Genomic DNA, 13,925 nt, shown 5'->3' with positions numbered 1-13,925 from the left:
GGCAACTAAATCGGATGAGTAGTGGTCGCTTGTTCACCGTGCTCACTTAAGAGCAATGGCTAACGGGGCCTCGACGTCTCCGCTAGGAGCTGCTGAGGTGCAGGTAAACTTGACCTGCGCAAGGATGAAGAAGAAAGACTATAACTAAGGTGACCTTAGATATAGTAACAACGACTAAACGACCTGTATAGTCACCAGAGGCAACTATGCCGGAGGAGTAGAGGTTGGTTTGTCGGCCCTGCTCACTTAAGAGCAATGGCTAACGGGTGTATATCTCGACGTAGAGATAGGGTGCAGGTATACTTGACCTGCGCAAGGACCGCAAATCTCCAGCTACCGAGGGTCGGCTTGCACACTAGGTGTGCGTTGAACTGGGAAGTTTGCGGTGCAGAGCAAAAGAGCGACAACCGAAAAGTTGTATATCGCGGGTAGGCGCTAGCCAACGCTAGCCAGCGCACGGACGGATAGCGTAGCGATGAGGTGAGAAATCCCAAACCGTCTTTGGTGTTCTGCTGCTGCTATCAATGAAGATCGTCTGGAGGCGTCAAATGTCAGGCGTCTTCGTCGCTCGAGGCAGAAAGTTGTATGTAAACTGAAGTAGCTTGGAACGTGCGCAGCAGCGTTACGATAAAGCTACAATTAGAGTGTGGCGCCAACGCCTCCACAGCCACGGCCCCAGCCGCAAGCACGCACCACCGATCTGCTTACGTACCACTCCGTGATCTCGTTCAGGGAGAGTGCGGGTTGCCTGCCGTACAGCGTTGCCGTCATTGCTCGCAGGAGGACGCACTACGATTGAATTTCAGAGCCGTCGCATGCGTTCCTACGACAAAGGCAATGTTTCCTGAGATGAACGAGCGCGTGGAGACCTGCGACGTCAGGCCGTTCGTGCTGTTGATGGTGGTGTCAGATGGCGAAGGGTGTCTGGACTGGGTCAACTTCGGAGCTGGGTATGTTTCACCAAAAGAAAAAAAACGCTTGACCGCTGAGCGTTGTACGAAAATGCCGCGTGGAGGATTGATTCATGCATGTCACTCTCATTTCGGTGTCTGGTGTGATGTCTGCGTCCTGGTGCGCTGTGGCAGGCGGCTGCCTTCGTCGGGTTGTCGATGTTTACTGAACAATCCAGCATGTTTGTTACAGATATGCAGCCAGATATCTGAAAATTCGATGTCTACGACATAATGTGGATACTTTGAGTCAGTGGGTTGTCTGCAGCCTTGCTGTTCCTGTCGATACACAAGCTTCCCGCCCCTTGCTTCACCAGGTAGTGGGGAATGCCAAGCGGATCTCGAACCACGCTACCAAAAGTTCCGCGAAGCCTGACGTGGTCTGTGAAGAACGGGGTCGTGTTTGGTGAGGCGGCTCGATGGCACCGATCTCTTTGTGCTGGTGCACGTTTGCAACTTCAATATACTAAGAACTGTGATGGCGACGATCACAACCAGAAGCGCTGTGACTCCATTGTGGTGTTGGGTTGTTTCTTCCACCACTCAAGTGCAATGTTTTCGCGCTGGGACATGCCCGCCCGCAACTTCACCAGATGTACCATCGTGGTCTCCTGCCATCGATCTGTGTGAGCGTTGCGAGGACACAACGTATGTCGCAGCCGTTACTACTTGCTTTGGGTGTAGAACACGGGATTTCTGGACATGACAGCTGTATCCGCAACCTTCTTCCAACCAAAAACACTTGACATGCTGCAGATTAGGCTTAGCTTCCACGCCTACGCTGTTCTCCATGCTGTGCGCACAAACACCTCCCATTGGAGGAACTTCCAGGTCACCTCTTTGAAACGCATCGCTCTTGGCGTAAAAGGCGAAACGGGTAGAGACCGCGCGGATCACGATTCGCGAATCCAAGGACTGTTTCAAACAGATGAGCATAATCGCCAAGCACAAAGCCCACGAGGGTAGGCGGAGCCGTGTGGGTTCAATCTATATGCGATTTCGCCAAACCTGCAAGTTTCCGCAGTTGTCCCGACGGCAGGCATTCAGAAGATGTCGGAACAGATCCGTGGATGGTATAAGATGCAGCGGGAGACGCACCCAAAAATCCGTACTCACCATCGAGCCAACAACAGTCTTTTACAGTCTTTCAGCTTTCTCATCTTCTTTCAATCCTTTGCTCGACGCATTACATTCGCTAGCCGAACCCAACGTCCTTCTCTTCATTCCAACAAGCTTCCAGCTCTCCAGCTTTTCCAACTCCAACCTTTTCAACTATCAACATGAAGGCCTCCGTCGCTGCTGCCATCGTGGCTTTCGCCGTCGCCGTCTCCGCCGGTCCCAGCAAGCCTTCTCCCATGAACTTCTTCAACGTGAACAAGCGGGCGAGCTTGCCTATCCCGGCCTCCAAGGGCTCCCAGACGCTCAAGGAAGCCATGGAGATCACTGGCACCTTTGACGGTGGTCTTAAGACCTATGGTCGTGGCGTGTCTTGCACTGGCCAAGCCGAAGGCGGAGATTCTGACGCGGTCTTTATCCTAAAGGTATGTCACGGCTGTAGGAAGTGCATGTGAGACATATACTGACTTCGTACTTCCACCTCTGCAGGATGGCGCTACTTTGAAGAACGCGATTATCGGAGAGGACCAGATCGAGGGTGTCCACTGCGAGGGCAGCTGCACCATCGAGAACGTTTGGTGGGCTGCTGTCTGCGAGGACGCGCTTTCTCTCAAGAAAGATGGTGACGCAACTGGTAAGAGGTGTTTGTACATACTTCCGGACTGAACTAACGCCTTCTAGTGATTGGTGGAGGAGCTACCGGCGCTGAAGATAAGGTCATTCAGCAGAACGGCGCTGGAACTGTCACTATCGACGGCTTCACCGTTGACACCTTCGGCAAGCTATACCGCTCCTGCGGTAACTGCAAGCAGTCCGCCGAGCGCCACGTCATCATGAAGAACGTCAAGGCCTCCAACGGCAAGCTCCTTGCTGGCATCAACCCTAACTTCGGAGACTCCGCCACCATCGACGCTACCAACTGCGCCAGCTCCGTCAAGGTCATCTGCGAGGAGTTCAAGGGTGTTGCTTCTGGCAGCGAGCCAGAGAGCGTTTCCGAGGGCCCCTCCGACTCCTGCATCTACAAGGAGCCTCTCTCTTCTTGCTAGGCTGCCTCGAACAAGACTTGAACAACATGTGGAGGAAGAATCGGCGGGCATCGGTGAATTTCATTGGATGGTGGGGATGCAGTGCATCCATTGTGCTCGCTCTGGAAGCATTGTACATACATTGACTTCTTTCTTGTATATATTGGCGACATAGAGTTGCGCGAATCGAGAAGGTTGCTTTACGAATATCTTGATGACAAGTGATCCTGATCGTATGGGTGTGGTGTGGATTCCGGAAGGCGTGAACCGCGCGCAATACCGTAAGGGAGGATGTGATTCGTGTCGCGCTCTACGAAGATGTAGTTAAAAGCATCACCAAGGTAGACGCATACATAACCTTGAGGCCTGTCTAGTTGCTAGGATTTAATGGCGTGTATGCAGCAAACGGCAAGAATTCTAGCCTCCCCGGCCCCTGATGCTGATGACGTGGGCGGGCGCTAATCCCAATGGGGCGACACGCGACACGCGACACGCGACACGCGACACCTCGAAGAATGAGCACTTGCGAAGAGATCATACCACAAAGGTGCATTATATCCACTACTTGTTGACATATCGACAGTACTTTTAACCGCAGTGTAGAGCTGTGCCGACGTCATTACCACCTCTTCGTGTAACATGCCTTCTCCCTCTTCTCTCATCCAATCTTCGTCTCTAGATCGTCACCAACCGTCAAAATAGCCAACTACTCCTCCGCGAAATCGCTCTCCTCTAGTCTGACGCCGTCTAGCACCTTACCCATGTGCGTCTTCTCCACACCCTCTCCTCCGCGCCGAATCCTCAAAAGCAACGCTCGCAAGAAGGGAACAGGAGACTTCTTCAAACCCCAGATACCGGAGGGTGGATCAATAAAGCCGTCAGCATAGACTTGCTGGCCGTCCTTCGCAGTACCCGTGAGAAGACCAAGATGATCGCAGACTTTGGTGTACTCCGACAACGACCGCAGATACAGGCTCCCGGCAAACAGGTTCAGCTGAATCGTCAAGCTGCGCGGGACGGAACCAGGCGAAAAGACACGACCGACGGTGTATAGTGTGAGCTCGTCGAGTGACGCATAACTGACGTTTGAACGTGGCGCAAAGATGTGCAGGCTAATTGTCTTTGACTGACGAAGTTGAGGTAGCAACTGGTTTGCTTCCCAGGGACTGATGATAATCAGGTTGCTGATAACTCCAGGGCGATGCCGACTTGGCACCGACAAGATGAACTGCACAGGGCGCTGATACGAGTCGGATTTGAAAGATGCACGAGTTGATCCCAGAGGTACTTCCACAGTGCGGATGAAGTCCCTTGTGACCAACAAGTCGTCCGGGAACTTACTCAAATCCGTGAGCCTGCCAGCGATCGTGTCGTCGAGGCCTTTGAAGGCCGGTTTCCATGCTTTTGAACCAATGTCAATTTTTCCTGTGTCGACGAGGCGCTTGAGGTCTTGGTGCAAGTTGTGTGGATGAGCCTTCAGGCGCGATGGGCGCTCGATTTGGCGCTCCTCTTCGATCTCCGGGGCGAGTTCGCGTTCCTGCTCCTCTGATAGCGCAGCTGAGCCAAAGCCCATGGCTTCGAAGTCGCGACATCGCGATACGATCTTGCTGACGCTCTGGTTGGACATGTCCCAACGGGCAATGTGCGCGGAGCCATCCTTGTCTACTTTGCGTGGCATGTAACGAGTCTCCAGACTTGCAGCTTCTTTCTCAAGGAAAGCCTTTGCTTGTCTCTTAGTCGTGGCAGCACCGTCCACCAATAAATGCCTGTGACTCTCGAAACGGTTCCCTTGCACGGCCCAGAGTGGAAGCGTCCGTCTTAGGTCTGACCAAGTCTCGCCTATCGCCCACGCCAACACATCATGGACCTCGATCGTAGTACCAGTTGGCTTGCCATTTTGCTCCCAAATTTTCGTTTGAATCTCTCCTGGTACAACGAAGCACACTGACTGGCCATTCCCAAGCTTTCTCAGGCGCATAGCGGCCTGCGTAAGGCGATCCTTAGTCAGCTGGCTACCCAGCGTCAGTGCCGCTCGATAGTGTCGTGGCAGCCCGGGTATGTCTGTTCCGCGTGTATGGCTCTCGTCCAGATAGACGATGCACGAATCCAACATCTTCGCGTACGGAGAGGTCTGAAAGGACTCAACCTTGGATGTACGGTCGAGCACGGACAGCTCTTCGTTCTCGAAGTAGATTACCGCTAGAACGTCGTCGTCTCGCAGCTTCAGCCAGGTCTCAGCCACCTCTCGGTTGTTCATTTCAAGGATCGAAGCACCACAGTCCAGGAAAACTCTAATGTCGGGACTCAGCCGCTCGATGAAAGCAAGGAGGTGCTGACCATCCCTATCCGTACAACCAATCGTGCGGGCAGGTAAATTCGCGACAGAAGTCTCGTCCATCAACAGATACGACAGAACCCGAGCGTTGGTGTGTTGCTGACTAGGTAAATCGAGGTGATGCATGTTTAATGGCAGTAGATGCATGGTGTCGTTCGTGCCGGAGAAACCGGTTGTAGGATTCGGCTTTGGAGTGGCTAAATCCCATCCACTCGCGCTCAATTTCAGGGGGAATTGCTTCAGCTCTTTTGGAAAGACCAAATACGAGAGGTAATAATCAACAGCCTTCTTGGAATACCGCAGATAAGGGAAGACCTCCATGATACACTGATGACGGTCACGTAGACTGACGCCAGTAAGCTGTCTAAACGCCTTCGGTAGGCCTGAACACGCTGTGTGGACGAACTCGTCGTAGTGGATAACCGATTGATCGGAATGGACTACATGCGTGAGCGTGTCAAAGAGGTCGTCGTCTGACAGCCCCTCGTAGTACCAAGACAACAACGTGAGGATGATGATGACATCGGGATGAGCATACTCGCTCCTAGGTGAAGGAGAATCCTTGCTGCGGAAGGGAACAGCCAGACGCGTGCTTGGGGTGCGGAGCTTGTCGAGACCAAAGTTGACACGTGATCGCTTCATCGAAAAGATGAATTTTAGCACGCCTCCTGCGAACAGCCCGCGGAGGAGAAGGAGTGAGGGTTTGGTGGTAGCAGTCCAGAATTTGCTCTTTTCGACTGTGTGAATCTCATGTGTTTCAAGATCTTTCACCGAGATGTAACGCAGTATCGCTGCTTGCATGACGGAAGACTGCGAACGAGATGGACTTCCTACGCCGGACTCAACGACTCGGGTCGCAAGCAGACGCAGAATCAGATCAGCAGCATCAGATCGCAGGAATCTGATCCTGGGGTACCGCCCATCGCCATCACCCTGGATGTCAACCGCGTCAGGGTAGTCCTCTTTGACCTGCTTGGCCAGATTGGGAAGGAGCGCCAGAATATCCTGAATGATCAGCCATCGCTCCGGCGCGTATTCGACCGAGCTCTGGTTGCCCATCGTGTAGATGAGCTCAAATTTGGTTGAGAAGTTCTCGTCGCTCTCATCGATGCAGTCGCATGACACTTCATCGAACCATTTCTGTGTTGCCAGCATCGATTGCGCGGTTGCTAACTGGTTGGTGAGAACACATTCGATTGCCATCAACTTGAAAGACTGCAGAGGTAGAGGTACGAAGTCAGTATATTTCTCATATGCACTTAGTACAGCGAGGACTTACCAGGATGTGCTCTGGTTGTATCAGCAATACACCGCGCTCGCGAACGCACTCTTCGTAAATCTCTCGAATGGTGTTGGCATCTTGAGCGCTCAGTCGGATGTTGCGCGAGAAGGGCATCTGGTACACCTTTCGGTTCAATAACCCCCCTAGCTTGGCGACAAGCATATGTAGCATTTGTTGGCTTTGGGGTTTGGCGACGACTACTCGAACAAGCCTAGATGCTGATGTTAGTATGTACATTCCGGTTGTTGGAGATAAGATAATCTTACTTCTCTTTGTTGCCATGGAAAGCACCAAGGATAGGAAGAATGGTCGTGGACTTGCCACCGCCCATGAGCAACTGCAGCACGATGTTATCCCCATCCTTCGGCGATCGCATCTGGCTTGCAATATACTCCTGCTCTTTCCTAACAAGAATACCGCTCTCAGCCTCGATGAGAAGAGTCTCAGGGAACTCATTCACATCCCAGTTCTGATGACCGACATGGCCAAGCTCCTCCACGAGATCGATCGGCTTGTCGGATAGGCGGACCAGTCTCTGAGCGCGTTGCAAACTCGTGACGGCGAGTGCATACTGGATTATGGTTTCTTTCCAGGAAGGCGATAAAGTGTCAAACCGGTCTTTGTGCAGTTGACTAAGCCAGAATTTGGTACAGATCCGTGGTGACAGCTGCATTGCGTAAGCGACCTGACGGCTAAGTAGGCCGTTCAATGCGAATTGGAAATTCCCAAAGTGGGCCTGGCAGCTACTGAGATATCCTTCAAGCAGGGGTTGGGCGTTTGGAAGCAGTTCTTCGTGCGTGTTGTCGTTGTGCGAGTCGAGCGCCGAGCAACTTGACTGTAGATCCTCGACATATCGTCGCTCAGATGTTGAGTTGGCGTACATCATGAGTTTGGCACAGAGATCACCAAGCTTATCCTTCACCTGGACTTGCTTTTTAGGCGTGTGTTTCCCCACGATCGTCACCTTGGGCTCACAGGGAGCGATGAGGCCGGAGGCTGGAGGCGGAGTGGTAGCGAAAATGTCCGTCATGCTGTAATGACGTATATCATCGTTAAGACGGGAGTTCTTAATCGGCGGCAACGTAAGAAGGTAAGGCGATACAACCACGCTTGACGTAGCCTGTCGCGCCATAATCGTCGATAGATTATGAAGGTACTGCATGAATAGACGATTATTGAACCAATGCTGGAACTTGGACCGTACCGTTGTCATTGCTGTCGTGACGTTGAGATAGGTGCTGTACTCATCCGCGGATGGCACAGTAGGACTCCGAACTGGCCATTGTGATTGCAGATCGCTTATGAACTTCTGGATTGCATTGTTCTGCCGGGTCTCGAATAGAAGCAGTATCCTCGTGTGATGCTGTCGCTTGGTTTCTGCGCCTTGTCTTGGTAGTCTCGCTTCTTCAGACGTATCAAACGATTTGGACCTGTTCTGGAGGATGGCTCGGATCGTTGCCTCATGATACTCATGCCCTTCACCTAGCTGGAATGAACCAAGGGCTGGTGGTTGTACTGCTGAGAAGTCCTGTAGCCTGTAAAATGAAGCAAAAGCTTGGATAGCATCGACATCGGCTGTGTCGTTGAAGGAGATGGTGCCGAGCCACGTTGCCAAGTCGTATCGGTTGCAGTCAACTGCTGAGGCAGCCAGACTCTGTTGTAGAGAGCACCAATGCTGTTGCATGTGCTTCGATGCCGATAACAACCACTTCGAATCGTACCCCAGACTTCTGAGGTCAAAAGATCTCGATGCTCCGTTTACTGTATTGCTGCTGAAGTGCTTCCGGAGAAGCCCGCCTTTTAGGTTCGGTATAGGGCTGTGAAGGGAGAACTGATCTCGCAGAGTCATTTTAGCTGTAATGAGGGCATTTCGACCTCTCTGAGAAGTTCGGTGGGTGTCGCGGGCGGCATACTGAACGTCACGTAAAGAGGTAAAAAGCTCTGCGCCAAAACCGGCCACCTGATACGAAGCGGTTCGAGCTGCAGCCCGCTGATCCAAAAGAGTGTTTGAAGAAGACATCAACTTCTTTTGGGCTTGACCGATCATGTCGAAGACCTTGTATTCGTCTGGGTGAAACACTCGCATCTTAGCAGCTTGCCGCAGTAGGTCAGATACAAGGAGTCTGAAGGAAGCGTGTTGTGAGAGCGAGGGAAGGCTCACGTCCCACTTCGTGCTTTGCATCACTTTCAAATACTCCGGATAGAAGGTCCTCGCAGCTGAGAGACCCGCTATACGAAGTAGTAGATCGATTTCCTCTGGTGTGAGAAGAGTGCTCGACCTTACCGCTGCAGACTCGAGAATTGAAATAGCGGATTCACTTCCAGTATATCCAGTCAGAGGGTCGGGTAGGCAGTGAGAGGTTAGGGCGTGCAGGTAGCACAGTAGGAGACGACTGCGCAGACTTCCGTCGCCAGTAATCTGACCAAGAGTTTCGTCGATATGGTACGCACGAGTTCGAGATGCAGAGCTCTCTGCGATTGCGACTGAAGGGTATTGCACTTGAGACGCCTTGACGATTTGGAACGAGCCGTCCGGAATGAGAATGCTCCGCCGACCTTCCGCAGATCTCAACATCAGTCGGCTCTGCACTCCTACGAGTGCACCAATCGTCTGATCAGGGTCGACGAACATACCGCGAAACTGGCAAGAGCGCAAACATTCACTATTCTCGTCGAATTCGAACGAAATCTGAAGCCTCGGTAGCTCGATCTCAGCGCACGTATAGTCTGGGCCGAGAAGACGCATATGCATATGTAGCGGTTTCTCGAGTGGTGCCAACATCTTCGAAATGGTACGAGCGGTGCGGCTGCGAACATTAATCATCACCTTGTCCTTGTTGACTAGCCGCCATGACGTTCCGTGTCGTACAAGACGCCATCGTGTATCGTCGTCTTCAGTTGACCATGGAGAATACAACGGTCGAAACAAGACCTCTTGAGCGTGTGAATCGTACATGTGTACAGCATGCGTCACCAAGGACTCAGGTATCAGATCCCGAAACAGACGTGAAGGGAGCAAGTCGAGCCTCTTGCCATGTCCGATGGCACACAGTAGCATATCGCCCCCGTTTATGCCAAAATGAAGCTTGTATCCGAGATGCAGAGATTTGGCAGAGAACCTGAGTCCGGCTTCATTTGTTGGCATCACTTCTAGGGCTGATTTGCGGAAAAGTGGCGCATACATCGCATGCTGGGTATACTCAACGGGAAGATGGGCAAGAGGAAGACCATTCACGAGTAGCTCCCCCGTGAGTAAGTTGAAGTGTACGGGAAGGGAGCCCGAAATCGTACACAGCCACTGTGGCTGGTCCCTGTTGAGTGTACTCCAGGAGTTGCCTGAAGAGATCTCGAAGGCGGCCCAGCTGGTTTTGACAGCATCAGAGAGACCACTGCCGTCGGCGAGGATTGCGCTCCGTAACTTCGGGAAGATGCGGACCATGAGTGACCTCCACGACTCTAGCGTGATGCTAAACAGCTCAGGAAACTCGGATTGCGCGGTCGCATGATGCTCGTGTACCACGGTCGTCGATTGAAGCAGTATAGAAATTGCCGATTCATTCCGAAGAACAGTTCCGAAGTCAGCCTCTTCAACGTCATAGGTCGAGGTACACAACAGCGCTATTTCCGTAGCGCGGCTGCAAAGGTCTGTGCGCTGGCCGTCATCTGTTGAGGCAGCCACCCTCTGCTTCAACCGCCGTAGCCATCCCGAACAGGCGCTGCGTAAGCTCTCAAGGTAACGGAACGCGCGATATCGAACGTCCAAGGCATATGTCAAGCTCAGTACTCGCCGAGCGAGCAACGAGAATGTAGCCGCCGCCCGGAATGACTCCCAGTTCATTTGGATGCGACCCAGGTTACTCTCCAGTTGCTCAAGCATAGCATGTCCAAAGGCCGACTCGGTAAGAATGGAGTGACATGATCGCTCGCTTCCCTGACCTGGCGGGCCTGTCTGCTGTACAGCCTGGAGAATCATGCATTGCGTCTCGATTTTCGTCCAGTCGACCGATGGAATTGCGAGCTGAGCAAGGACGTTTGAGTAGATGATGTTGTGCCCCAAGGATAGCGTCCCTAGAGCCTTGTACTCATCAATCGAAAGATGTAGTGGGCAATCAGACAACCCGGCCTGTCCAAAGTGTTAGTGAGATTTGTCATATCGCATGGAGGATTGGTGAAATTATGAATGATGCCCTCACCATACCGTATCCTAGAGGTATTCGCTGTGCTATGCGCTGACGAACCAGCAACGAAACGTATGCGAATAGCTCCAGAGTACGCTACAGGTAGGCAATAATAAGAATAACATAAAAAAAGGCACGCCTGGGACTTACAATGACATTGTTGGGGTGACAGCCGTCTGGAGACGCGGGCGGTCGAGACATGAAGGGTTGAAGGGCCTTCGAGCGCTTCAGCATCGGGTACATGCACTTCTTGAGGACTTCCGATGTGCATCCTAATGTGTCGGTGGTGAAACAGCCGCTGGAGGTATCGTAGTAGGCGTATTGTAAAGCGCTGTCCAAGCAGACATCGTCTTCTTTTAGCAAAGCTACCGCTTTCTTCACATCTCGATGAGTAGTAGTGTGGCTCTTCGCTCCCGAAAGGGGAACAATGCGCCGTCCAGAATACCGAGAAGAGAGGTGACTAATGCCATGGTGTTTGTCAAGCGTACCTGAATATACCGGCACCTGTGGCTTCGCGTCCTTGTAGCCGAGAACCGTGGTGATGAAGTACGCTGACGCGTCGCGCCAGTTGCCGTAGGACCCAGGCACCAGTAACTCAAATATAGTTGCTTTTGCTTTGGATGCTTCAGATGAGATAGGCCACTCATAAATCTCAATCTTCAGGCCGTCTGCCCTGGTCCTCGCGGCGCATTTCCGGCATCGTCCGGAGTGCCTCTCTTCTGTGTAGCCGTGATAAGTGTTGTAAACAAATTCCTCGGTTTCGCACTCAAGGCTGTTGTAACGGTCCATGCACTGTCGGTATTCGCGTTGGAGACTCGCCAGCTCTCCACACTTCTGCCTTCGCTTGATAGCCGCATCGGCCTCAAGCTTCGACAACGTAGTCTGCATGGGCTTGCATAGTTCGAAGTATCTTACAGCGAATGATGAGATATCCCCGAACTTTCGGTAGACGGAAGGCCTCCCCTCTGTTGCTGCGTGACGTCGTGATTTGACGTAACACTCGACACCCCAGAGACGTTGCAGATGGCCCTTCAGGGGAAGCACAAGGCATTGGAACTCTGTCAGATCGATCTCGGGGTCGTACTCTGGTAGCATAGGGTAGATCGAGCATGCGATTGTGTCGCATGCAACCCATAGCTCGGCGACCGTGAGGTACATTATGGACATGCCGATAGGTGTGCCAGCGTACACACTAGTAGCGGTGTTATGATAGGATACCATGATGCTGCGCAATCCTCCACAAGCCTCCCGATCGCGAAGATGGGTCTTAGCCCAGTCGATAAGGTGGTGTTTGACCCATTCCTCGAAGGTGCACAAACGGAAGTGTAAGCCTTCACCGGAATTCGAAAGATACTCACACTTTGGAAGCTCCGCGGATCTGAGTGCAGAATGCTTAGAGGCAGGCGTGAATGCAGACAGTGAGGCTTCTCGCTTCCGTGACTTTATACTGGACAAGAATGCGTCCAATCCCGACAGGTCGAGGTCGACATCGGACTTAGGCTTTAGACTGGCGATGGAGTTGACGTCGATATAGGCCTGAGAATTTTCGATCCTGTTTTGCCAATGCTTCTTGATGAACTCGTGGGCGTTTGACATGCTGTCATGGACCTGCACCGCCCAGTCTTGCCGCAGACATTGATCCTGCTTGAGTAGCTCGACCTTGCGCAGTCGTCGGGTCAATTTCGCCAAGACGAGATGAACGGTCTCGCTGCCCATATCCTCCCAGTATATCTTGACCAAATCGAGAATGCGTGCTAGCAAGAAGACCATGAAAGCTTTGTACAGACTATCAGCATCGCGTGTGTCGGATGACTTGCGAGTGAGGACAAGCTGTAGCGATACACGTAGTAAGAGCCACAGCGGAGATCGCCGCCATGGGGACAAGCAGTTATCCCAGAGGACCTCCTCGCGAGTGTTTTTGGTGATACGGTGCACATCCATCGGTTCGCCGAGAGCAGTGACGATGTTCATGAGAAAATCGGTCACGAGACCAGGACTCGAGGTATCGCGTTGTTCGTCCATGGCTTTCTTGTTCTTGGTAATTTGTGGCTGAAAGCCTGGAGCTGTTTGGGTCGTCATCGTAGCTATGGTCCTTGATATCGATTCGATCAGATCTGGGTCGATGCCGGCAATCGGTATCTTTGATGCGTGGCCTGGAAACGTCCGCACGAGTCGTCCTGAGCTCATTGCCGCGTCGTTCTTTGGAGACAATTCAAAGAACTCGAAGTTCACATGGCTTGAAGAACGACTGATAAGTATACCTGCGTTCTGTTCCTTGACTTCTATCGGCAAGGCACCGAGAGCTCCGCTGTTCGTCGCTTGGGCGAGAAGGGTTTGTAACTGAAGCTGGCTGGTGTTGCCATTCTGATCGCGAGTGGCTCGAAGGTTATCGACTGTCGCTTTGGCAGCGATCACAGACCCGACATGTTCAATATCGACGTGGAGCTTCAGAGATTCCAGAGCGTGAGTAGCAATCTCGAACAAGGCCACTTCGTGCGCAACGTTACGGTCGTCTTTTTGCGGTAGCTTGGGCGGAAGAACAACGTGGTTGACGGCATAGGCCGTAGCCGCCGCCGACACCATGGCGTAGGTATACACGCTCAGCGACTGTGTTCTGTAGTCGACTAGTCAGCAAACAGTGTCGCGCCCGAAGCAAAGCGCAATGTTCGACTGTATTGCACAGCGCCCATCGCAACTGAGCTGGAAATTCGCGATGTACCTTGAGATTCCAACTAATGTGAGCGTATATTGAGGAACTGAGTGTTCGTTCAATTACTGCTGTAAGATAGCAGCGATGTCGTAACAATTGCGACCAACGTGATGCGCGTCAAACGTGTCGCTGTTGTAGCGATTGCGGTGGTAGGGCAAGAAGAGCGAGAAGGCAGCCGCTGAAAACTCTGCAGCGCGTTCAAGAGGCGCGTACTAGAAGGAGGAGAAATTCTGTCGTGCGCGTTGTTGTTGTTGTGTACAAAATTAGGCAAACGCTGGTCTTCGTTCACTGCGCGAGCGCCGACTGCCCACCGCCGCAACATATGCGTC

At 52.5% G+C, this 13,925-nt stretch overlaps 2 protein-coding genes across 2 annotated transcripts; one reads left to right on the top strand and one right to left on the bottom strand.

Annotated features, from left to right (window-relative positions):
- Window positions 1-2,230: 2,230 nt before the first annotated feature.
- Window positions 2,231-3,112, top strand: J4E84_005888 (uncharacterized protein; the record flags this gene model as incomplete). Its single annotated transcript, XM_049388480.1, has 3 exons — window positions 2,231-2,491; window positions 2,556-2,700; window positions 2,748-3,112. The coding sequence occupies 3 exons, from the start codon at window positions 2,231-2,233 to the stop codon at window positions 3,110-3,112; spliced, it is 771 nt and encodes a 256-aa protein (XP_049244025.1).
- A 685-nt stretch (window positions 3,113-3,797) lies between these two features.
- Window positions 3,798-13,469, bottom strand: J4E84_005887 (uncharacterized protein; the record flags this gene model as incomplete). Its single annotated transcript, XM_049388479.1, has 6 exons — window positions 3,798-6,641; window positions 6,706-6,919; window positions 6,975-8,362; window positions 9,536-10,831; window positions 11,037-11,269; window positions 11,375-13,469. 6 exons carry the CDS (start codon window positions 13,467-13,469, stop codon window positions 3,798-3,800), a joined length of 8,070 nt encoding a protein of 2,689 aa, XP_049244024.1.
- Between the last annotated feature and the right edge of the window lie 456 nt (window positions 13,470-13,925).

The sequence above is a fragment of the Alternaria hordeiaustralica genome (assembly GCF_023758085.1).
Source record: "Alternaria hordeiaustralica strain BMP 2776 chromosome Unknown scaffold_10, whole genome shotgun sequence".
Classification (NCBI taxonomy): domain Eukaryota; kingdom Fungi; phylum Ascomycota; class Dothideomycetes; order Pleosporales; family Pleosporaceae; genus Alternaria; species Alternaria hordeiaustralica.
This window is presented reverse-complemented; position numbering and strand designations above follow the sequence as displayed.